The following is a 24836-nucleotide window of genomic DNA, read 5'->3' as shown; positions in this document are numbered from 1 at the left end:
GAATAGGCTGCTACAGTCTTCTCCCCTATGTTCTGGAATAGGCGGCTACAGTCTTCTCTCCTGTGTTCTAGAATAGGCTGCTACAGTCTTCTCTCCTGTGTTCTAGAATAGGCTGCTACAGTCTTCTCCCCTATGTTCTAGAGTAGGCTGCTATAGTCTTCTCCCCTGTGTTCTAGAATAGGCTGTTATAGTCTTCTCCCCTATGTTCTAGAATAGGCTGTTATAGTCTTCTCCCCTATGTTCTAGAATAGGCTGCTATAGTCTTCTCCCCTGTGTTCTAGAATAGGCTGTTATAGTCTTCTCCCCTATGTTCTAGAATAGGCTGCTACGCTCTTCTCCCCTATGTTCTAGAATAGGCTGCTACAGTCTTCTCTCCTGTGTTCTAGAATAGGCTGCTACAGTCTTCTCTCCTGTGTTCTAGAATAGGCTGCTACAGTCTTCTCTCCTGTGTTCTAGAATAGGCTGCTACAGTCTTCTCCCCTATGTTCTAGAATAGGCTGCTACGGTCTCCTCCCCTATGTTCTAGAATAGGCTGCTACAGTCTTCTCTCCTGTGTTCTAGAATAGGCTGCTGCGGTCTTCTCTCCTGTGTTCTAGAATAGGCTGCTACGGTCTTCTCCCCTGTGTTCTAGAATAGGCTGTTATAGTCTTCTCCCCTATGTTCTAGAATAGGCTGCTACAGTCTTCTCTCCTGTGTTCTAGAATAGGCTGCTACAGTCTTCTCTCCTGTGTTCTAGAATAGGCTGTTATAGTTGTCTCCCTTATGTTCTAGAGTAGGCTGCTATAGTCTTCTCTCCTGTGTTCTAGAATAGGCTGTTACAGTCTTCTCCCCTATGTTCTAGAATAGGCTGCTACGGTATTCTCTCCTATGTTCTAGAATAGGCTGCTACAGTCTTCTCCCCTATGTTCTGGAATAGGCTGCTACAGTCTTCTCCCCTATGTTCTAGAATAGGCTGCTACGGTTTCCTCCCCTATGTTCTAGAATAGACTGCTACAGTCTTCTCTCCTGGGTTCTAGAATAGGCTGCTATGGTCTTCTCCCCTGTGTTCTAGAATAGGCTGCTACAGTCTTCTCCCCTATGTTCTAGAATAGGCTGTTATAGTCTTCTCCCCTATGTTCTAGAATAGGCTGCTATAGTCTTCTCCCCTGTGTTCTAGAATAGGCTGCTACGCTCTTCTCCCCTATGTTCTAGAATAGGCTGTTATAGTCTTCTCCCCTATGTTCTAGAATAGGCTGCTACGCTCTTCTCCCCTATGTTCTAGAATAGGCTGCTACAGTCTTCTCTCCTATGTTCTAGAATAGGCTGCTACAGTCTTCTCTCCTGTGTTCCAGAATAGGCTGCTACAGTCTTCTCCCCTATGTTCTAGAATAGGCTGCTACGGTCTCCTCCCCTATGTTCTAGAATAGGCTGCTACAGTCTTCTCTCCTGTGTTCTAGAATAGGCTGCTGCGGTCTTCTCTCCTGTGTTCTAGAATAGGCTGCTACGGTCTTCTCCCCTGTGTTCTAGAATAGGCTGTTATAGTCTTCTCCCCTATGTTCTAGAATAGGCTGCTACAGTCTTCTCTCCTGTGTTCTAGAATAGGCTGCTACAGTCTTCTCTCCTGTGTTCTAGAATAGGCTGCTACAGTCTTCTCTCCTATGTTCTAGAATAGGCTGCTACAGTCTTCTCTCCTGTGTTCTAGAATAGGCTGCTACAGTCTTCTCTCCTGTGTTCTAGAATAGGCTGCTACAGTCTTCTCTCCTGTGTTCTAGAATAGGCTGCTACAGTCTTCTCCCCTATGTTCTGGAATAGGCTGCTACAGTCTTCTCTCCTATGTTCTAGAATAGGCTGCTATAGTCTTCTCCCCTATGTTCTAGAATAGGCTGCTACAGTCTTCTCTCCTGTGTTCTAGAATAGGCTGCTACAGTCTTCTCTCCTGTGTTCTAGAATAGGCTGCTACAGTCTTCTCTCCTGTGTTCTAGAATAGGCTGTTATAGTTGTCTCCCTTATGTTCTAGAGTAGGCTGCTATAGTCTTCTCTCCTGTGTTCTAGAATAGGCTGCTACAGTCTTCTCCCCTATGTTCTGGAATAGGCTGCTACAGTCTTCTCTCCTATGTTCTAGAATAGGCTGCTATAGTCTTCTCCCCTATGTTCTAGAATAGGCTGCTACAGTCTTCTCTCCTGTGTTCTAGAATAGGCTGCTACAGTCTTCTCTCCTATGTTCTAGAATAGGCTGCTATAGTCTTCTCTCCTGTGTTCTAGAATAGGCTGCTACAGTCTTCTCTCCTGTGTTCTAGAATAGGCTGCTACAGTCTTCTCTCCTGTGTTCTAGAATAGGCTGGTACAGTCTTCTCCCCTATGTTCTGGAATAGGCTGCTACAGTCTTCTCTCCTGTATTCTAGAATAGGCTGCTACAGTCTTCTCTCCTATGTTCTAGAATAGGCTGCTATAGTCTTCTCCCCTATGTTCTAGAATAGGCTGCTATAGTCTTCTCTCCTGTGTTCTAGAATAGGCTGCTACAGTCTTCTCCCCTGTGTTCTAGAATAGGCTGCTACAGTCTTCTCCCCTATGTTCTAGAATAGGCTGCTATAGTCTTCTCTCCTGTGTTCTAGAATAGGCTGCTACAGTCTTCTCTCCTGTGTTCTAGAATAGGCTGCTACAGTCTTCTCTCCTATGTTCTAGAATAAGCTGCTACAGTCTTCTCTCCTGTGTTCTAGAATAGGCTGCTACAGTCTTCTCTCCTGTGTTCTAGAATAGGCTGCCACAGTCTTCTCTCCTGTGTTCTAGAATAGGCTGCTACAGTCTTCTCTCCTGTGTTCTAGAATAGGCTGCTACAGTCTTCTCTCCTGTGTTCTAGAATAGGCTGCTACAGTCTTCTCCCCTATGTTCTGGAATAGGCGGCTACAGTCTTCTCTCCTGTGTTCTAGAATAGGCTGCTACAGTCTTCTCTCCTGTGTTCTAGAATAGGCCTGCTACAGTCTTCTCCCCTATGTTCTAGAGTAGGCTGCTATAGTCTTCTCCCCTGTGTTCTAGAATAGGCTGTTATAGTCTTCTCCCCTATGTTCTAGAATAGGCTGTTATAGTCTTCTCCCCTATGTTCTAGAATAGGCTGCTATAGTCTTCTCCCCTGTGTTCTAGAATAGGCTGTTATAGTCTTCTCCCCTATGTTCTAGAATAGGCTGCTACGCTCTTCTCCCCTATGTTCTAGAATAGGCTGCTACAGTCTTCTCTCCTGTGTTCTAGAATAGGCTGCTACAGTCTTCTCTCCTGTGTTCTAGAATAGGCTGCTACAGTCTTCTCTCCTGTGTTCTAGAATAGGCTGCTACAGTCTTCTCCCCTATGTTCTAGAATAGGCTGCTACGGTCTCCTCCCCTATGTTCTAGAATAGGCTGCTACAGTCTTCTCTCCTGTGTTCTAGAATAGGCTGCTGCGGTCTTCTCTCCTGTGTTCTAGAATAGGCTGCTACGGTCTTCTCCCCTGTGTTCTAGAATAGGCTGTTATAGTCTTCTCCCCTATGTTCTAGAATAGGCTGCTACAGTCTTCTCTCCTGTGTTCTAGAATAGGCTGCTACAGTCTTCTCTCCTGTGTTCTAGAATAGGCTGTTATAGTTGTCTCCCTTATGTTCTAGAGTAGGCTGCTATAGTCTTCTCTCCTGTGTTCTAGAATAGGCTGTTACAGTCTTCTCCCCTATGTTCTAGAATAGGCTGCTACGGTATTCTCTCCTATGTTCTAGAATAGGCTGCTACAGTCTTCTCCCCTATGTTCTGGAATAGGCTGCTACAGTCTTCTCCCCTATGTTCTAGAATAGGCTGCTACGGTTTCCTCCCCTATGTTCTAGAATAGACTGCTACAGTCTTCTCTCCTGGGTTCTAGAATAGGCTGCTATGGTCTTCTCCCCTGTGTTCTAGAATAGGCTGCTACAGTCTTCTCCCCTATGTTCTAGAATAGGCTGTTATAGTCTTCTCCCCTATGTTCTAGAATAGGCTGCTATAGTCTTCTCCCCTGTGTTCTAGAATAGGCTGCTACGCTCTTCTCCCCTATGTTCTAGAATAGGCTGTTATAGTCTTCTCCCCTATGTTCTAGAATAGGCTGCTACGCTCTTCTCCCCTATGTTCTAGAATAGGCTGCTACAGTCTTCTCTCCTATGTTCTAGAATAGGCTGCTACAGTCTTCTCTCCTGTGTTCCAGAATAGGCTGCTACAGTCTTCTCCCCTATGTTCTAGAATAGGCTGCTACGGTCTCCTCCCCTATGTTCTAGAATAGGCTGCTACAGTCTTCTCTCCTGTGTTCTAGAATAGGCTGCTGCGGTCTTCTCTCCTGTGTTCTAGAATAGGCTGCTACGGTCTTCTCCCCTGTGTTCTAGAATAGGCTGTTATAGTCTTCTCCCCTATGTTCTAGAATAGGCTGCTACAGTCTTCTCTCCTGTGTTCTAGAATAGGCTGCTACAGTCTTCTCTCCTGTGTTCTAGAATAGGCTGCTACAGTCTTCTCTCCTGTGTTCTAGAATAGGCTGCTACGGTCTTCTCCCCTGTGTTCTAGAATAGGCTGTTATAGTCTTCTCCCCTATGTTCTAGAATAGGCTGCTACAGTCTTCTCTCCTGTGTTCTAGAATAGGCTGCTACAGTCTTCTCTCCTGTGTTCTAGAATAGGCTGTTATAATTGTCTCCCTTATGTTCTAGAGTAGGCTGCTATAGTCTTCTCTCCTGTGTTCTAGAATAGGCTGTTATAGTCTTCTCCCCTATGTTCTAGAATAGGCTGCTACGGTCTTCTCTCCTATGTTCTAGAATAGGCTGCTACAGTCTTCTCTCCTGTGTTCTAGAATAGGCTGCTACAGTCTTCTCTCCTGTGTTCTAGAATAGGCTGCTACAGTCTTCTCTCCTGTGTTCTAGAATAGGCTGCTACGGTCTTCTCCCCTGTGTTCTAGAATAGGCTGTTATAGTCTTCTCCCCTATGTTCTAGAATAGGCTGCTACAGTCTTCTCTCCTGTGTTCTAGAATAGGCTGCTACAGTCTTCTCTCCTGTGTTCTAGAATAGGCTGTTATAATTGTCTCCCTTATGTTCTAGAGTAGGCTGCTATAGTCTTCTCTCCTGTGTTCTAGAATAGGCTGTTATAGTCTTCTCCCCTATGTTCTAGAATAGGCTGCTACGGTCTTCTCTCCTATGTTCTAGAATAGGCTGCTACAGTCTTCTCTCCTGTGTTCTAGAATAGGCTGCTACAGTCTTCTCCACTATGTTCTAGAATAGGCTGCTACAGTCTTCTCCCCTATGTTCTAGAATAGGCTGCTACTGTCTTCTCCCCTATGTTCTGGAATAGGCTGCTACAGTCTTCTCCCCTATGTTCTAGAATAGGCTGCTACATTCTTCTCCACTATGTTCTAGAGTAGGCTGCTACAGTCTTCTCCCCTATGTTCTAGAATAGGCTGCTATGGTTTCCTCCCCTATGTTCTAGAATAGACTGCTACAGTCTTCTCCCCTGTGTTCTAGAATAGGCTGCTATAGTCTTCTCCCCTGTGTTCTAGAATAGGCTGCTACAGTCTTCTCCCCTATGTTCTAGAATAGGCTGCTACAGTCTTCTCCCCTATGTTCTAGAATAGGCTGCTATAGTCTTCTGTCCTGTGTTCTAGAATAGGCTACTACAGTCTTCTCCCTTATGTTCTAGAGTAGGCTGCTACAGTCTTCTCCCTTATGTTCTAGAGTAGGCATGTTCTAGGGCAGGCTGCTATGCTGTGTTATATGATAGTCTTCTCCCCTGTGTTCTAGAGTAGGCTGCTACAGTCTTCTCCCATGTGTTCGATAGCAGGCTGCTATGCTGTGTTCTACAATAGTCTACTCCCCTAAGTTCTAGAGCAGGCTGCTACAGTGTTCCCTATGTTCTAGAGCAGGCTGTGACAGTCCTCTCCTATATGGTCTAGAGCAGGCTGCTATGTTGTGTTCTACAATAGTCTTCTCCCCTGTGTTCTAGAGCAGGCTGCTATGCTGTGTTCTAGAACAGTTCTATGTCCCGTGCTCTAGAAGAAGCCTCTGGACTCTTCTAGAAGCAGGCAGTAGTGTTCTGTGTTCTGTGTTCTAGAAGCAGGCAGTAGTGGCGTGGCTGGGTGAGTTTCAGCTGCAGTTCTACACCACCCACTTCCTCACCGCGGGATATGATCTAGACACCATTAGCTGCATGACCCCTGAGGTAAGGTCATGACCCCTGACCCCCTCACGCCCCGTCCCTTGTCTGTCAAGGCTCCGCCCAGCACAGCTCTCAAATCAGCTCCCCACTGACGTGGATGATGTCATCATGACCCTCCTGTCTCTGTCACCTGACCCCCGGTGTGAGTCCTGAGCCTCAACCAGTCACTTCTCATGCTCTGTCTGCTTCATTTACATACCTGTGTTCACACATGGCCGTGTGTTCCAGTCTGTGCTGTAAACGCTACCCTGTGTTTGTCCTTGAGTGTGTTTTTAAGTGCCAGTGTGTGTGTTTGCGTTTGTGTATTGAAGCGGACACAGTGATATGACATAAACCCCCTAAAGGCAGGGGACACTCATCAGAGATTATCCAAAGCAAAATATTCCTGAAGGCATATCACACACAGCTAATGTACAAATGTCAAACGCACGCATAAAATTGTTTACATTTAAGAGAAAAAAAACACCTACAGTAGTTGTGGAGAATTCCTGATGTGACTAAGTGTGCTTTGCGTTGAAGGACCTGACGGCAATCGGAGTCATGAAGCCTGGACATCGAAAGAAGTTAACATCAGAGATCAGCAAGCTGCCCTCCACAGACTGGCTGCCAGACCACAAGCCTGTAAGGCTCTCACATGTACTACACAAACTAGAAAAAGGGGGAGATGTTGAGTTTTGTCAGCTGCACAAACACAAGCATATACTACATATATACTAGGGCAGGCAATGTTAACGCGTTACCGCAAATTTGTTTTAACGCCACTGATTTATTTAACGCATTAACGCAACTAGTGATTTTTAGGTTGTAGCAGGCTCAGTTTTAAAGCTATGGTAAAAATACTGGTATCATATGAAACTAGAACGCCTAACTAGAACTAGAACTAAAGGAATCCATTGGTACCAACCATGACATACTAGCTTGTACTGGCATGGCCATTTTCAAAGGGGTCCCTTGACCTCTGACCTCAAGATATGTGAATAAAAACAGGTTCTATGGGTACCCACGAGTCTCACCTTTACAGACATGCCCACTTTATGATAATCACATGCAGTTTGGGGCAAGTCAGCTGTTGTTGCCTGTTGGGCTTGAATTTGCCATGTTATGATTTGAGCATATTTTTTATGTTAAATGCAGTACCTGTGAGGGTTTCTGGACAATATTTGTCATTGTTTTGTGTTGTTTTCAATTTCCAGTAATAAATATATGCATAAATTTGCATAAAGCAATATTTGCCTACACCCATATTGATAGAAGTATTAAATACTTAACAAATCTCCCTTTAAGATACATTTTGAGCAGATAAAAAAATGTGTGATTAATTTGCGATTAACTATTGACAATCATGCGATTAATCACAATTAAATATTTGTATCAATAGACAGCCCTAATATATACACATGCATGATCTTCCAGTTTGTTTTTCAGAATCAAAATGCAGTCGAATTATACTCTGTATCTTGTAGTCTTTGCACAAGCGTTTTACATTGTGCCCATGTTTGTGTGTCACTGTGTGTGTTTCTAGGCCAATCTGGCAGACTGGCTGTCTCACCTGGGTCTTAGTCAGTACTACCAGGTCCTGGTGCAGAATGGGTATGAAAACATTGACTTCATCTCCGACATCAGCCTTGAAGATCTGCAAGAGATTGGCATTACCAAACTCGGTAAGACACTACTACAATATTAAGATGTGGAATAAAATATTATAATAACAAAGCACATATGTTATAATATAAAGTTATTATTCAGTTTCTTACCGAATCATATTATTGTAGTCCAGTAGCAAATGTTCCAAGGCCCGGTACCGGTCTTCAGCTCAGGGATTGGGAATGACCATGCCTCCATACTAGTGCAGGATGGGTCGCCATCAAAGATATTAAGTTTTCCAGGAACTTTAAGAGTCCATTTCATGGCTACTTTTATAAGATAAACAATAACAAATAGTCTCTTCCTGCTTTGAAGTCAAAAATATGTTTTTACTGTCTTTCTACTTCACAATAACTATTTCTTTCCTCCCCTCAGGCCATCAGAAGAAGCTGATGTTAGGAGTGAAGAGACTGAAGGAGCTCCAGAAGGGAGAGAGAAGCTCTGAGCCTCCTCAGAGCCCCTCTACACCTCCATCCAGCCCAGGTAGCAGCACCGGCTCAGAGCCCCGCAAGGAGGTGAGGAAGCAGAGGGAAGGCGGCCCCAGCCCGCTCGCCAAACCTCGCCCAGGTCTCACACATTCACAGACCCCTCCCCACTCACTGACACAAAGCCCACCACAAACCCCCCCACACGGCCGAACCCAACAGGCCTCCCCCAGGGCTCGGCCGCGCCCCTCCACTCAGATGGCGTCAGTAGATTCGTCAGTACCGCTGCTTCGCCTGCCCAGTGAGGAGGAAGAGCGACGGAGGACTCACAGTCTAATTGGCTCAGAATCAGACTCTAGATACGCCACCGTGTGCCGCAGCAGCTCCTCACATACCGCCCCTAATGATGTCACTGTTAACCGCAGCCAATCATCTGTCACCCTCCGTCCCCGTCGGAAAGGTCGGCCCCCGACACCACCTAAACGGTCCTGTTCTTCCATTACTGGGGGTGACGGGGAGGGAGAGGGACAGGTGGAGGGGCTGCTCGGGCTGCCAACCTATCGAGAGCGGCGAGCCAGCGACTGCGGCAGCCTGGGATCAGCTTTGAGATCTCAGGAATCAGCAGGCCTGGAGAGATCAGAGGGGGCTTCTGGGAGTGTTCGCAGCCTTGCCGCCATGCTGGAAACATCCATCGTAGGTGGAGCCAAAACCCTGCCGAGGAATCTGGGAGGCAGCACCAACTACCTACAGGTGTGTGTGTGTGTGTGTGTGTGTGTGTGTGTGTGTGTGTGTCTTTATGTCTGGTTGGTTTTAAAATGTTTATTAGCATGCATACATAACAGTCATGTGACCTTCAGGTGAGTCCGCCATTACTTCGTCGGCAGGCAGGTGCAGGCGGTCTTGGAGCTGATGATGATGATGTCTTAAGTCGGCGCAGGACCATCAGTGGACCAGAAGGCCTTCCTGGTGATCAGATCGACCTGTTACCTCGGCAACCAGCCCAGCAACGTCCAGAGCCTCGGCCCCGCTCCACCGTGGTCTCCTCAGCATCAGAGATCACAGACGGCACGGCGACGCTCCGAAGGAGGCCACGTCCTCCGCCGACAGACTCTGAGGCACCTGCATCCGTGGAAACCAATGCTGTCACCATGACAACCGGCTCTGACACCATACGCAGGAGACAACGCCCGTCCGAGCATACAGAAAGTGTCATTCAAAGCAATAACCAATTAGACTCTCCCAGCAGTCAAACAGATAGCAGCCAGAAAAACGGAGGCGAGCCGCAGCAGAACGGCGGCGTGGTCCTGAGGCGGAGGCCGGTCTCTGAGGTATCTGATAAGACGGAGGCCAACAGAGAGAGCTGTGAGTGGATGGAGGCTAGAAAGTGTCTGAAGCCGCCGGTATCACCCAAACCGTCCACAGTCACCCTGAGGAAGGCACAAGCTGACCCCCCGACACCGACTCGCAGGGTACCCATACCCGGGCCCGATAATACTGAGATGGCACAGAGCCCTGGTGAGATACACACACATGTACACACTAAACTGAAGACTTGGTATGTAGTCACTTTCAGTTCAGTCTGCCGTCGGAAATATTTTAAATATAGTCTACACTTAAACTGATATCAATTGTTTTAGGTGGCCGTCCCCTGTAGCGGACCTCAGCCGGACAATGGTGAAGCGTACTGATGTTTCCAGAAGTCTTTTATTTATTAAGGAGGTGGAGTCAAAATAAAAGTCACATTATATAAACAAGGCGACTATCAAAATAAAAGCTTGTAGAAAGTAATTACCTTATAAACGGACCTTAATACACATTTAAGAGTCATTTACATCCCCATCCACAGCACTGTACTACTTTGCTCCGATGCCGGTGCTCCTGTCTGGGGGCTTACCAACCGTCATCTACTATAAGTAATACACGTATACTATGGATAAGTACCTCATACAACCCCACTTCAAAACACCCGAACTATCCCTTTAAAGATTTTAATTATAGCTGACATTTTGACCAAAGAGGATCTCCATCTGGCAAACAGATATCTGCCTAGATGTCCAGCACCAATCTCCAAGTTTATCAGTTTGAAATAAAACTGACATGTTTCTATCTGCCTCTCTCTGACCAGACTCGAAGCGCGTCCCTCCTCCTATATCACCGAAACCCCGAGGGCCTCCAACAGCACCTAAACCAGGCAAAGCAATAGTAGCTTCAGCTGCCTCGAGTCCTGCTGCTACCAGCCCAGCTGCAGCCAGCCCCACCCCGGCACCCAGACCCTCCTCTCCGCTCTCCGCCGCTCCTCTTCCAGCTCCTGACACCCCCTCTGCTCCCTCCCTCTCTCCGGGACTTCCCCTTACTTCCCCCTCTCCGGCCCAGAGCCCCTCCACGCCCTCGCCACACCCTGTCAAACCTCCCCGCTCCTCCATCGCCGGCCTCTCCATCGACCTGCTGGGAGGACGGGAGGCGGAGGAGGAAGAGGAGAGGAGGAGAGAGGAAGAGGAGAGGAGGCGAGAGAGGGAGCACAGAGAGCAGGAGGAGGAGGAGGAGAGGAAGAGAGCAGAGGAAGAGAATCTTAGGGAGCTGGAGAGTGGAGTAGAGGAAGTGGAGCAGGAGGAGGAGGAGGAGGTGCAGCATCGTTTGGAGGAGACCAGTGCCTCCTTGGCTGCAGCCGTGCAGGCTGTTGAACATAAAATCAAAGAGGAGGACGCACAAAATGAGTGAGTATTTATGAAGTTATTTGCAGATTGTATCATGTATATCCAACTATAATCTCTCGGGACCACTTGTTGGCTTCTAAATTGATGATGAGGATCAGAGCTTAAATGAGCTTTTCCTCACACAATGTAGAGCTGCAAAGTGAGAGGACTTATGTCAGGCGCTGAGTGTTATGGAAGTAAAAGTCCTGTTCATCTTCTGCATCGACAGTGTTTTGTTTTGGCAGTTGGAGCACCTCCAACTTGATACTCCCCTTTGTACATAAAATATTAATGAAATACATTTAACATTTTGGGAAATATGCTTCTTCCAGGGCTTCTTCTGAAATCACATACTATGCACTAACTTCCCAATATGTGTACTATCGCTCAACATACTTTTGTGTGACTAAACAGTAGTATGTATCTTTTCGGACGCACTAAGCATTCATTTTATGTCGTCACTTCCTAAGAGCCTCCTTGCCGGTTGGAGACATGTCACCATGGCAACCGGTGCTGACCTAATGTGACCAAAACGACGGTTTATGAGAATCAAAATCTGAATTAATTTAAAATATACTATATATTACATCTAGCAAAGTGAAATCTTATACTTATAGTTAAATTGAAGCATTGATGTTATGCCGCCGTAGCGTCCAGCGTTGCATACTGTAATATTTCACCTGAAATAGTATGCAATTCACGTAATATTTGTTTCATACTAAGGTTTTTGACATACTAAAAAAACTCACATACTGTTTTAGCGTACTAAATAGCATGTTATATGGAATTATGGGCGCAACCTTAGAGATCGATACTACTCTAATGTCAGGACGTGGTTAGCCTAGCTAAGCATAATGACTGAAAGTGGGGGGAACCCATAGACTGTATATAAGAAGTAGACGTGGTCACCGTGACATCATGAACTGAAAACACACTGTGAAAGGGTTAAAGGTCTAAGACGAAAACACGGACAACTCCCAGACTGGGCAATTCCGTGGTAGAGACCTGTCAATCACAAGGTAGCCACGCCCTAAAGCATACCCTGCTTTATGGTCTATTTGACTCTAAATGGGACCATAATTTACTAAATGAACATCATGCTGTATTGAAGAAGACTTGAAACCAGTGATTAAGACCATAAACTCATGTTTACAATGTTTACTGAGGTAATAAATCAAGACTTCTTTACAATCTGACTTCTTTTTGCAACCAGAGGAGTCACCCTCTGTTGGCTATTAGAATGCAAGTTTAAGACACTGACTAACACATTGTATCCTTAATGTGCCACACTGTATTTCCCAACACATATTGTTTGTGTATGTGACTAACAAAACGTCTGGATCCTGTAAAGCAGAAGTGTAAAACAAGAATTTGTGGTTTCAAATGAGTCACATACTGTAACTTTTTCTTGGTGAATTACAGCTGTGGTTCAACGACAATGGTACGAGACTTCTACCGAAACCTGAGCTCACCACCAACATTTTTAATCTCGTCCTCAGAAACAAAGCGGATAAGCATATTGTCTAAAATGTTGAAACTCCCAGGAAACACTAAATCACTGAGTTTAAAGCCAGCTGAAGCCAAAGTTTACACTTTGTAGAAACCTGATAAAACATTCAGTGTTTTAAATCATGATTATTCACTTTCTAGTTCTGATAAACTGATAAACTGATCGCAGCTCGGATTGTTTTGCCTCTGGCTGGCATCTGTACCATAGCAACGGTTGCTAGGGCTGATGTGTACTTTAGTATTTAAACCGTCAAAACAAACAGAGGGATACAAGGTTAGAGTATTTATAACCGATTGCCGTGACGTAAACATGGGAAAACCTTGGTTACCGTGGCAACAGCATGTGCATTTTAATACTATAACAAACACTCTGAGCAAGCAGCCACTTTCTCAGAAATACAATGTGGCTGCTTAACAATAATGTTTTTAATGTGAGGCAGCAGCAGCAGGACTTGTTACGCTAGCATTAGCAGTGACTTCATTAATACAGCTGTAAGGAGAGTGAACAGAAAGCATTGAAGCTGTTATGAACTGGATCAAACTGTACTGGTTTACATGCTGTGAATCACTCGTACTGAATACGAATCCAGCGTGGAAATGACAGACTGTGCCACAACCAATACAAACTACCATCTATAGAGATAATTACTGAATGTAAATATAGTTAAAGTCTATTGCAGAGAAAATTAAGACCATAAATAGTATCAAATGGGGTTTGATTGTATGAAAGTTATCATAGCATAGCAAGAATCGTAACATTAAAGCGGATATAATCTATATTTTTATAACAATGCATCAAATGAAAATGTGAAGGGGTCGCTTGTAGTGTTTCAGTTGGATTTACGGAGCTTCATGTTGTTTGTTTGGTTGTCAGGCGTGCACATTTTTTATTTTGGTTTCGCTCTCACTGTTGTTCAAGCAGTAGAAAGCTTTTTTCAGCGACAAAGCTCTATAACCCACTCTGTATATTATCTTCCGAGCAACAAACAGCAGACCGACAAAGTGGACATAGTGGAGCATTTAGCTGCTAAAGAGCCAGATGCTTCCCTTAGGATTTGGTGGAGACCAAAAACAGCTCAAAGAGTGTGATTATTGGACTCATATTCACCAGGTCCAAATTTAATGATAATGTTGCTCTGTAACTGCTGGATGTGTAAATAAGTATTGGGGTTATCATGTTAGGTGAAACCACAAGGAGCTGGACTCAAACGCATGACACAGAAAGGAGGGAGATCCAAAAAACAGTCTTTACTAGCAAGAAACAAGTACGGTACACGTGAAGTCAGTCCACAAACAGGCAATGGTAACCAAAAACGCTAGGCAAAGGCAGGCACACCAAACTGACATCAAAGAATTAGCGGCGATGAAGGCCGACTGTTGCATCGCCTCACGTCGCCTTTGTCTTGGCCAAAATGTTGCACTCGAACGCACTGCAAAGACTACAGCCGACGGGCAACTACCACGTACGTTCTGCGTCTGCATGAGAGCAAATAACTCTCCACACCAAAAAAACAAAATGGGAAACCGGAAGACCGAGGAGTGTGATAAACAAGCTGTTGTTATGATACGTACATGAAACAAAGCGGCGTTAGCCGTCCACCTTCACACCACTCCCACTCACCACATAGCTTCATTCCAGATGGCCATGTCGTTGTGAAAATATCTGTGTATTGGAATGATCAGATGAGATGAAGATGAAAAATTGAGAAGAGCCTTCTGTATTTTTCCTCTTGAGTTTACTCGTTGGCTTGTTTTCCTCACGTCCGTTTCTCTTCTCGTGCACTGATTTGTTTAAGGTGAACAGCCAATCAGAGTGATTTTTCTCACTGACGAGCTCCGCCGCCGATTCAACATGCTGAATCCGCCAAAAAAACTCTGACACGGGCATACTAGAGCCGACAGTGCGGGACACACTGGAAAAACTAGGCTGACAGACGCTCACCGACGGCCCCAAACTGCCCGACAGCCAACCGTCAGCTTGGTGTGTCAGGGCTTTAAGAAATGCTAAGACAAACTGGCCCAGACATGAATGGAGGGGGATAAAGGGGTACAGGTGACAGCACGACTAATGAGAGACAGGTGAAAACAATCAGGGCGGGGCAGACAGTCACACAGCTGGGAAACACACAATGACAGGAAGTGAAGTATCTGAAACAAGAGACAAAAGTGAGTGTACCAAAATAAAAAACAGGAAATAATAACTGAAAACTGGAAACAAGAGCTGTTTCTCATTTCCCGATTTTGTGACTCGTCATCTCCTCGCTCCTCACTCCTCACTCCTCACTCCTCCGGCTTGTGACCCAGAAATGATCTCAGCTCTCCATCTTGAGGGACATCCCAATTACTAAAATGCATGCAAAAAGAGACTCTACTATAACTGTTCCTTTTTCATTTACAAGTTGTAGTTAAAGATGATCAAACCTTCTGCCCTTCACCGTTTGTGTAGCGCCTCATAAGGCTCTGTTCTAACCGCATTCCTTAATGACATCTCACCTAGGGCGACACCCAAGTCACCTGCTTTAATCCTTACATGATGTTTACAAGTGCAAACAGCTGCTGACAGAAAATTATTATATCAATAATTTATATCTAATTTGCTGTATTTCATGTTGTCATATAGATAGACAGGAATGTGTTGTGTCGCATCTCCTCCTGGCCTCCTCCGCTCACATCTCCCGTGGGAGGGACTAAGATGTGAGGAGAGGAGTCGAGGAAAGGAATCGAGGCTGTACAAACTGGGAAATGGGGAAAAACCCAAGGAAAACATAACCTTAGAGGAAAGCGGGCCATGACATATCATTAAAATAGATCTTTAAAATGCTAATTAACAATGTGGAAAAAAATACCTCTAAAACCATCTCATACTCTCCACTTCACATCTCTAATCTACTACTGTGACTGTGCCGTCTGCCTCATTATCCGCTAAACTCTTCCTGTTTTTTTTTTTGCTATCCAACTCCCAGCGCTCTTTCCAGCAAAAAATCCACAGTCTCCATCTTGGACGACATCGGCAGCATGTTTGACGACTTGGCAGACCAACTGGATGCGATGCTCGACTGATCTCCTGCCCACGTCTCATCTCCAACAGGCCCTTTTCCCTTCACCCCACCCTCATCATGTGTAGGTGTATCAAGAAAACTCTCCCAAGGCTCGACGCTGGCGCTCTGAGAGTGTGTGTGTGTTTGAGCGCTTCTCATGTAGCCTTGTACAGTAATACCGAGGAGGGGGTCCTCTTCGTCTGGCGCAGTAGCTCTAGTGCACCTCCCGATGCGAGGAGGAGGCCGCTCCCACACAACCTCTGACCTCTGCAGCCCAGCGAGTCGCCGCCGAACGCCGAACGCCGCCGCCGCCGCCACCCAGCCTCAGACAGCTGCGTGGACCCAGAAGCACAATCATTTTCCTCATCCTTTTATCTCTACAGACTCTGACAGAGATGCTAAGTCAGTCAGACGGGGAGGCAGACAGATAAGCATATTGCTTGCAAAAAAAAATAAGCACATAAACTGAGTGACAGACAGGCAGATAGAAAGCTTGATAGATAGACAAGATGCATACAGATGAGATACCGGAAAGCGTTTTTAAAAGCACATGGAAAAGACAGGCCGCTTTCTGAGTCTGTCCCACTCCTGCGATGTCAAAAGGATGCATTTACTCCAGATGAATCGCAGCCTCTGTTTCTCTTCTGTATGAGTGGAGGATTGTGGTTAGCCGGACTTCCTGACCTGTGTGTTGTCTCTCTTCATGTTGTTGTTGTTGCTGTTGTTGTTATCGTTGCCGTTGTTGTCGTTACGACTGTGTGTAGTCCCTGCTGATGCTCATGTCAATGTCCTCCCACTCGTACAGTAGTTATTCTAATGATCAGAACGACGATATAGATGTGTGTCCACGAGACACTCGCATACAAAACACACACACAACATTGGTTTTAATCTCGCTGGTGTTCTGCTTCGTTGGTGTTTCGCTCCATCTATGGAGGTTTGCTTGGAAATGAATCTACACATTTACATAACATACACACAATTACATGCAAAGACACATATATACAAGCACACTCATGCCGTGTATCCCTTTGTCCTGCTGCAGTGAACAGTGTTTTTGAAAAGATAATCCTATATTTCAATGCTTTATATAGTACATCCAGTATACATAGAGTTTATAATATACCTGGGTATTTGAGCTGTTAGAGCTCCCTCTAGTGTTGGTTAGTGAAACTGCCTCTAATCTGCCCACCTGCCATCTTGTCTCCCCCTCCTTTTGACCCCCCTCTGTGTCTGTTTTGTTAACTCTGCATCTCTCTGTGCCTTGGTAGTGTTCTTTCATATATTTTTTTGTCTTTTTTTTCTTGTTTTCCACTCACATGTTTAATGGTTTATCTGGATCCTTACAAACCCTTGCTCCTCGTGTGTCTGTGATGTCAAAAGTAGCTTATAGGTTGAGTTGTGAGTCCTATATGATCCCCTAAAATCAATCACCCTGTCTGCAGTCCTGCTGTAACCATTGAGAAGCCTCTGCGAGCCCATACTATAAGCGCCCTCTGTAAGCTGTAATAAACTGGCTCCGCTCCGCTCCTCCTCGGCTTCCCCAGTTTTCAGTGGTCCCCCCCATGTAGGCCAGACAGTGGATCAACCACCAGTGTTCATCCCAATGAAGAGTCCACTTGTATTTTTATGCTCTTTGAAAACAAAGATATATTTGAGAGACAGATGGTTCTATGTGAATAATAATAATAACAATAATGATGATAATTATAGACAGGAGAGGTGAGCTGATTGAGCCTGTACATTTATGGTTGAGTTCTGGATGTGTTGTGACGGCTGTTGTGCCATGGTTGGGTTTAGGTTGTGTTTCTGCTGTGACGATGCATTCCTGTACAGCTGTGATCAGAATAAATGTATAAATTAAACCTTACATGACTCTTTAAGCTTGGTTCTTTTACACCTCATTTGCTATTTGTAGACTCTTTCTCTTCAGCAACATCAATTTTACATGAATTACACGCTTAGCCTCCACATGTTTCCATTCAGTCACAGTAGCTTTAGTGAGGTTGGGTTGGGCAATAAATAATATGTTAAATGACATGAGGAGTTTACATTCAACAAATATTACATATAGTGGGATTTTTCAAGGCCAGTATTATTTAGACTAAATATTTAAAATGTTGACCGTTTTAGGCACAATTAAATAAATAAGTATATTAAAGGGACTGTTTGTAAATTTTTAAGCACGCTCGCACATGCGCGCTTGCGTGTGGCTGAAGTCCCCGATCTGCCTGCTTGCCTTCACTCACAACACCGCGCGCGTTGCTGCTGTCTCGCTCCACCTCTAGACGTGAACGCGCGCTCACTCCACACTGAAGGAGACTTCATAGCTCTGGATTATCTAGTGAATGTAGAGTGGACGTTTGTGCAGAAATAACTGCTGCAGCTCCTCCAGACCAACAGAGGTTTTCCGTGTCTTGTGAAGTGACGGGGCTCCGCAGCGAGTAACGTTATCACCGGCACCCGGTCGGAGACGGTAACGTTTCTCTTCCTGCTTCAGCCCCGCAGGAAGAGAAACGTTACCGTCTCCGACCAGATACTGGTGTCTCCCCTGTTCTCTCCGGCTGCGGTCAGAGGCGATAACGTTTCTCTTCCTGAAGAAGGAAAAGCCAAAACTAGGATCAGCATTGATTCATGGAGAGACCTTCTTCTGGTCAGCTAACATTACTGCCAAGCAGGTGAAATATAGAGTGATATTGTGGTTTTAGCTGACGTGTGTCGCCTCACTGTTTTGAGCGATGCTCATTCATGTCTATTTAGAGCGAGCACAAGCGCGAGCCCGACGCTGACTTTCGTTGACTTAACGGCCACAGGTGTCGCTGTTAACAAGCATTTCTGAAAGTTACAAATAGTCCCTTTAAAAAATAAATAAAATCTAATTTAGAGGCTTTTTTTAAATCCTCAGAAAACAGTATAGGGTTTGGTTGATGTCCAGTCTCTGCTGGGGGACTTTGGACTCAGAACCTCAGTATTTACATGCTGCAGCCCTGTTCACTTGTTTTCTTAAATATCATTGTATGCTGCAGAAAATTAATATTCCTTCCATAGCATTTAAAAAACTACAACTCCCATGAGGCTTTGACGAAGCTTTTGCCTCTAAGACTCATGGGAGATGTAGTTGTTCAACGCTAAAACAACATCATCGTTTGTTTTATATTTTTTTAAATTGCTAGACATTATATTAGTATTATCCAGTACATTAATAAGGTCCCGATAAACAAAAGTCCCATAACAATGTCTGTTGCATTTAAGAAAAACCGACGAACGGAGCAAGTTAACCATTAGCTATGGAGCTAACGGCTAGCCATAGCTAACTAGCTATCCCAGGAAGGAAGTGACGTAGTGTTCCGCAGACGGAAGCAGTATAAGTTGACCTCCTCTGGTTCTTCCAGTCCTCTGTCTGTCTGTCTGTCTGTCTGTCTGTCTGCATGTCTGCATGCAGGATGGCCGGAGAGAGGAACCGTCGGTGGCTCTTTCAGCGGTTTCTCCTAACTTCACTCCCCGGTAGCAGAGACGACCAGAGCGGGTTAGTTCATCTGGAAGCAGCCTGGCTGGTTAAACATGTGAGTATACTGGGTTGCTCACATGTTGGAGGACTTTAGAGACTAATAACTAACTGATCACGTTGGTCTGAGCAGCAACACGTGGGTGTTCTGCATGGGGCCTGAGCTGCCACGTGGTGTTTCACTATCTAAAAACTGTATAAATGTGATTTAGAACATCATTTTTCATTTTTAAATAATGAATCTGTTATTTTACATTTATCCACAAAACATGTGTTTGCTAGGTCTCCTATTTAGTCACATTTTCTCCATCATAAGAATGTGGTGTTGAATAATGAACATTTAATCTAATACATTTGTTACTTGAAAATGTTATATATATCTGAATAGCAGCAGACTCTGTTAAAGATTTGTATTTTATATCTACTGTTATAGGTTAGATCATGTAACCTGGAGTTACCCTGCACTATACTCATTTTTAACAGTCTCTTCTGCGCTATATTCACTTTTTTAATAGTCGTGTATCACAGCTGTTACCCTGCACTATATTCAGTTTTAACAGTTTTCTTCATCTCCTTGTATTTTTATATCTGGTATACTGTACTAACTTTTTTACTAACATGTTTTGCATTATGGAACTGTGATGCTGGAAACTTGAATTTCCCTCAGGATCAATAAAGTTACTATCAATCTATCATGGAAGTTTATTCTTGATCTTAATACAGTATAAATAAAAGATCAAAGGTCCACCTTATTGCACATTAAATGTGCCTGTGTTAAATCAAAGTTATTGAGTGGGAATGAATGAAATATGAAATGGCTAAATTAAGGTTACAACTGATGCAGCTGGAATTTATTCATGACCCTTTGCCTTTTCTTTCCTTCTTTCCAGTAAGTCACATGGAGGCCTTCTGGGCTCGGTGCCTGGATGATTTGCATGAGATGTTGAGATGAAGAAAAGGAATTTGCCTTGAAGATGGCCTTTACTGGGTAAGTGCAAATGTGAGTTAATGTGCATCATAAACTGCAATGTGAACAAATAAGGATATGATTGACTGGTAGGCCTAAATATATAACACTTTGACATATCAAAAAGGTGAAAACCGATGACTTAAAACCCAATTAACCATGTAATCTCTACAAATGTGATTTGAAAGTAATGCCACACCAACTTTTCTTGATTTTAAGTCTTCCTCTTTTTGCCGTACAGGTGAGCGTGGTGAGACTCAGCGGGATGGATGCTGCTGTCTGAAGAGCAGGACCTCGTGGAGTCTGAGAGCTGGTGAGTCCCTGCAATATGTTGGCATATGAATAACTTGTAGCCTGTGATGACAAAATCAAATAACTTTTCTGACACCTACTATGAGAGCTGAACTCCAGCTCCTGATTCTAACTTTATTCTGAGGCTCCGTTATTAGTATATTAGTGCGGTCTTCGCCTCAAATGTCACATTTCACTGACTTTTTTTCCTCTAATTGTTACAGGTCAGAATGACGAGACGAAGATCTGCGGTCGCGGTGTTTCAGATGGTCCTGAGATCGAAGCTCGTATTGACGAGGACCTCGCTGGGTTTGAGAGCTGGTGAGTCCTTACAGTATGTCAGCGTTTGAATAACTTGTAGCCTGTGATGACAAAATCAAATTACTTTTCTGACACCTACTATGAGAGCTGAACTCCAGCTCCTGATTCTAGCTTTTTACCTGAGGCTCCTACAGAAGACGTATGTACATGTTTGTTTCTTAATATGAATTAAAACTGAGCTACCCTTCTTTTTACAGGTTGAATCATGACTCAGATGGGAAAGTAACTACATGTTCCTGATGATGACTGGTGATCTATTTCATGGTAAGTCGGTGTTCATATGTTGCATATTAATAGTACAGCCAATGATGACATACCAAATTACTTTTCTGACACCTCGTATGAGAGCTTTCAGCTCCTGATTCTAACTTTTATCTGAGGCTCCTACAGAAGCTGTTATGTACATGTTAGTTTCTTAATATGAATTAAAACTGAGCTACTCTTCTTTTACAGGTTGATTCATGACTCAACAGATGGGAAAGTAACTACATGATCCTGGTGATCTAGTTCATGGTAAGTCGGTGTTCATATGTTGCATATTAATAGTACAGCCAATGATGACATACAAAATTACTTTTCTGACACCTCGTATGAGAGCTTTCAGCTCCTGATTCTAACTTTTATCTGAGGCTATAGTTCATATATTTTATTTGTGTGTCACACAGCTTGATCTAGTCTGATCTGTATTTGTCTTTTTCAGGTACAACACCAGAAAACTGCTGCCCTCAAGTGATCCAAACAAACCTTGAATGAAACTACAATTTTGTTAAACAAAGAACAAAATAAAATGTTTGGATAATATTGAAGCTATTGCATCAAACTGTAAACTTGTTTGTTGAATAAATAGTAACTCAGTTAACTCTGTTTTCTCACTGGTTTGTTGTAATGAAACTGGGAAACCCAATTGGTACCATTTTAATGTTGTATTTGTGCCCCAATAGTACCACAGTAACCATAATGGGACTGAAGGCAGTAAGTTTCTAGTTGGTTAGAAATGCTTGAAATTAAGTTGGGAGTTTTATGGTTCAGTTGGCCACAGACCTGCTTGTCTTTAATTTATTTTAATATTTATATAACTTTGCCAGATACTTAAGTTAATCACCTTCTGTGGGTGGGACACAAAGTAAACATGTTCCTTTTCCATTTTAGATTTGCTATCGCAGCTTGACAGCGCAATTAGTTTGGCCCAATACATTTGAATATTCAAATAACTGAAGAGTTGAGTTGCAAATAGGAGTTAGAGGTCATGAAGATTAGAGGATTGTTTCCATCAGTGTGAAACAACATTTAACGGCTTCAAAGGTTAACTTAAATCTAGCTGTCTGATTAGCCTCTATTCTAAAACATTGGTCAATCAATTTGGGAGGAATAGCTATTTCAAATCTTCTAATTTGATACTTTTTGTTGACATTTGGATCACAGATTATGCATTTGAAAGCAGTGGAGCCCTATAATTACATAACTACATTTAAACGAGATGAGAGAAGAATCAGGTTTCACACCTCCAGACACACTTTAGTCTCTGTACCAGGGGTTTTTAAAAGCTTGGAAAAAAGGCGCTCATCACTGTTAATTTACTAGCTTTGTTATACTCATGATTATTTGATTCAATAGATGCTCAAAAAGTGAGCCAAGATGGCCTTTGAAAGACTACAGACTACACCAAATACATAAAAGGTCTGTCCTATAAGGCATTTATTAGCATCTGACTCTGGGAAAGTAAAGAATAAGTAAACGTATCCCAACATTACTGTATCTCTGAACTGTCGAACCAAATCACACACATTTAGGCTATTCTATTTGATCTTCTTTTGATAACTAATGTAATAATTTTTCACTTCCATTCACTGAGCCTCCTCTGAAACTGTTTGGAGCCCCTCACACTTTAGAAAAGCTGGTCTATACAGCACCACAGTAGATGTATCATCATTAGTGGGAGTCAATGGGGAGCCAGACATTTTTATCCCATCTCTTGTGACTTTGCTCTTAAAGGCTCACATTTCTAATTTTACCGGAGCTCTCTGCATGGGGAATCTGTAGTAGCCTATTAATACCACCACTGAAAGATACGATAAGATATTCCGTTATAGTCCCGCAGTGGGGACATTCGCAGTGTACAGCAGCAAAGGGGATAGTGCAAAAAACAAGATGCATCAGCTAACACAGTAAAAAAAAAAAGAGCTAAACAAAGTGTAACAAAATATGAACCATTTAAATAGAAGGAAGTATAAAAATAGGAGCAGTACCTACAGTATTGACAATAAACAGACTATTAACAAAATTGTACAAGTGGAAAATGATAATTTACAGTGAGAATGAAATGAAATTCCACCTGAAAATATCAGGTTATTGTCAGATATTAGGTTATTATCAGGTTATTGTCAGATATCAGGTTATTGTCAAATATCAGGTTATTATCAGATATCAGGCTATCAGGTTATTGTCAGGTTATTATCAGGTTATTGTCAGGTTATTGTCAGGTTATTGTCAGATATCAGGTTATTGTCAGGTTATTGTCAGGTTATTGTCAGGTTATTATCAGGTTATTATCAGGTTATTGTCAGGTTATTGTCAGATATCAGGTTATTGCCAGGTTATTATCAGGTTATTATCAGGTTATTGTCAGATATCAGGTTATTATCAAGTTATTGTCAGGTTATTATCCGGTTATTGTCAGATATCAGGTTATTATCAGGTTATTGTCAGGTTATTGTCAGGTTATTATCAGATATCAGGTTATTATCAGGTTATTGTCAGGTTATTGTCAGGTTATTATCAGGTTATTGTCAGATATCAGGTTATTATCAGGTTATTGTCAGGTTATTATCAGGTTATTGTCAGATATCAGGTTATTATCAGGTTATTGTCAGGTTATTATCAGGTTATTGTCAGATATCAGGTTATTATCAGGTTATTGTCAGGTTATTATCCGGTTATTGTCAGATATCAGGTTATTATCAGGTTATTGTCAGGTTATTATCCGGTTATTGTCAGATATCAGGTTATTATCAGGTTATTATCAGGTTATTGTCAGGTTATTATCAGGTTATTGTCAGGTTATTATCAGGTTATTGTCAGGTTATTATCAGATATCAGGTTATTATCAGATATCAGGTTATTATCAGGTTATTGTCAGGTTATTATCCGGTTATTGTCAGATATCAGGTTATTATCAGGTTATTATCAGGTTATTGTCAGGTTATTATCAGGTTATTGTCAGATATCAGGTTATTATCAGGTTATTGTCAGGTTATTATCAGGTTATTGTCAGGTTATTATCAGATATCAGGTTATTATCAGGTTATTGTCAGGTTATTATCAGATATCAGGTTATTATCAGGTTATTGTCAGGTTATTGTCAGGTTATTATCAGGTTATTGTCAGATATCAGGTTATTATCAGGTTATTGTCAGGTTATTATCAGGTTATTGTCAGATATCAGGTTATTATCAGGTTATTGTCAGGTTATTATCAGGTTATTGTCAGATATCAGGTTATTATCAGGTTATTGTCAGGTTATTATCCGGTTATTGTCAGATATCAGGTTATTATCAGGTTATTGTCAGATATCAGGTTATTATCAGGTTATTGTCAGGTTATTATCAGGTTATTGTCAGATATCAGGTTATTATCAGGTTATTGTCAGGTTATTATCAGGTTATTGTCAGATATCAGGTTATTATCAGGTTATTGTCAGGTTATTATCCGGTTATTGTCAGATATCAGGTTATTATCAGGTTATTGTCAGGTTATTATCCGGTTATTGTCAGATATCAGGTTATTATCAGGTTATTATCAGGTTATTGTCAGGTTATTATCAGGTTATTGTCAGGTTATTATCAGGTTATTGTCAGGTTATTATCAGATATCAGGTTATTATCAGATATCAGGTTATTATCAGGTTATTGTCAGGTTATTATCCGGTTATTGTCAGATATCAGGTTATTATCAGGTTATTATCAGGTTATTGTCAGGTTATTATCAGGTTATTGTCAGATATCAGGTTATTATCAGGTTATTGTCAGGTTATTATCAGGTTATTGTCAGGTTATTATCAGATATCAGGTTATTATCAGGTTATTGTCAGGTTATTATCCGGTTATTATCAGATATCAGGTTATTATCAGATATCAGGTTATTATCAGATATCAGGTTATTATCAGGTTATTGTCAGGTTATTATCAGATATCAGGTTATTGTCAGGTTATTATCAGGTTATTATCAGGTTATTGTCAGGTTATTATCAGATATCAGGTTATTGTCAGGTTATTATCCGGTTATTGTCAGATA

The 24836-nt window shown here is 42.8% G+C and overlaps 1 protein-coding gene, 1 long non-coding RNA gene and 4 other non-coding genes across 13 annotated transcripts in view; all 6 read left to right on the top strand.

The window, feature by feature from the left end:
- Positions 1–17332, top strand: part of si:dkeyp-9d4.3 (caskin-1) — a 50488-nt gene extending 33156 nt beyond the window's left edge. For 3 of the 8 annotated variants that reach the window (XM_037764158.1, XM_037764160.1, XM_037764165.1), the window contains 7 exons: positions 6049–6156; positions 6673–6774; positions 7676–7814; positions 8173–8972; positions 9080–9737; positions 10348–10936; positions 15388–17332. In XM_037764158.1, the coding sequence (XP_037620086.1) occupies positions 6049–6156; positions 6673–6774; positions 7676–7814; positions 8173–8972; positions 9080–9737; positions 10348–10936; positions 15388–15484 (2493 nt within the window). In that variant the 3' untranslated portion in view covers positions 15485–17332. The remainder of the gene's footprint in view (positions 1–6048; positions 6157–6672; positions 6775–7675; positions 7815–8172; positions 8973–9079; positions 9738–10347; positions 10937–15387) is intronic. The other 5 variants (XM_037764161.1, XM_037764159.1, XM_037764163.1 and 2 more) reach the window with 3 other exon arrangements.
- Positions 17333–18846: 1514 nt separating this feature from the next.
- LOC119483837 lies at positions 18847–21405 on the top strand. The gene is made up of 7 exons (XR_005205805.1): positions 18847–19025; positions 19858–19955; positions 20176–20247; positions 20450–20546; positions 20744–20810; positions 21000–21059; positions 21247–21405. It is a non-coding gene; the product is annotated as an uncharacterized LOC119483837 (long non-coding RNA).
- Positions 20286–20374, top strand: LOC119486052. The gene has a single exon (XR_005206436.1). It is a non-coding gene; the product is annotated as a small nucleolar RNA SNORD60 (small nucleolar RNA).
- Positions 20585–20674, top strand: LOC119486056. Its single transcript, XR_005206440.1, has one exon. It is a non-coding gene; the product is annotated as a small nucleolar RNA SNORD60 (small nucleolar RNA).
- Positions 20847–20930, top strand: LOC119486054. The gene has a single exon (XR_005206438.1). It is a non-coding gene; the product is annotated as a small nucleolar RNA SNORD60 (small nucleolar RNA).
- On the top strand, positions 21096–21179 carry LOC119486053. Its single transcript, XR_005206437.1, has one exon. It is a non-coding gene; the product is annotated as a small nucleolar RNA SNORD60 (small nucleolar RNA).
- Positions 21406–24836: the final 3431 nt, after the last annotated feature.

Source organism: Sebastes umbrosus, chromosome 3, assembly GCF_015220745.1.
Source record: "Sebastes umbrosus isolate fSebUmb1 chromosome 3, fSebUmb1.pri, whole genome shotgun sequence".
Classification (NCBI taxonomy): domain Eukaryota; kingdom Metazoa; phylum Chordata; class Actinopteri; order Perciformes; family Sebastidae; genus Sebastes; species Sebastes umbrosus.
This window is presented reverse-complemented; position numbering and strand designations above follow the sequence as displayed.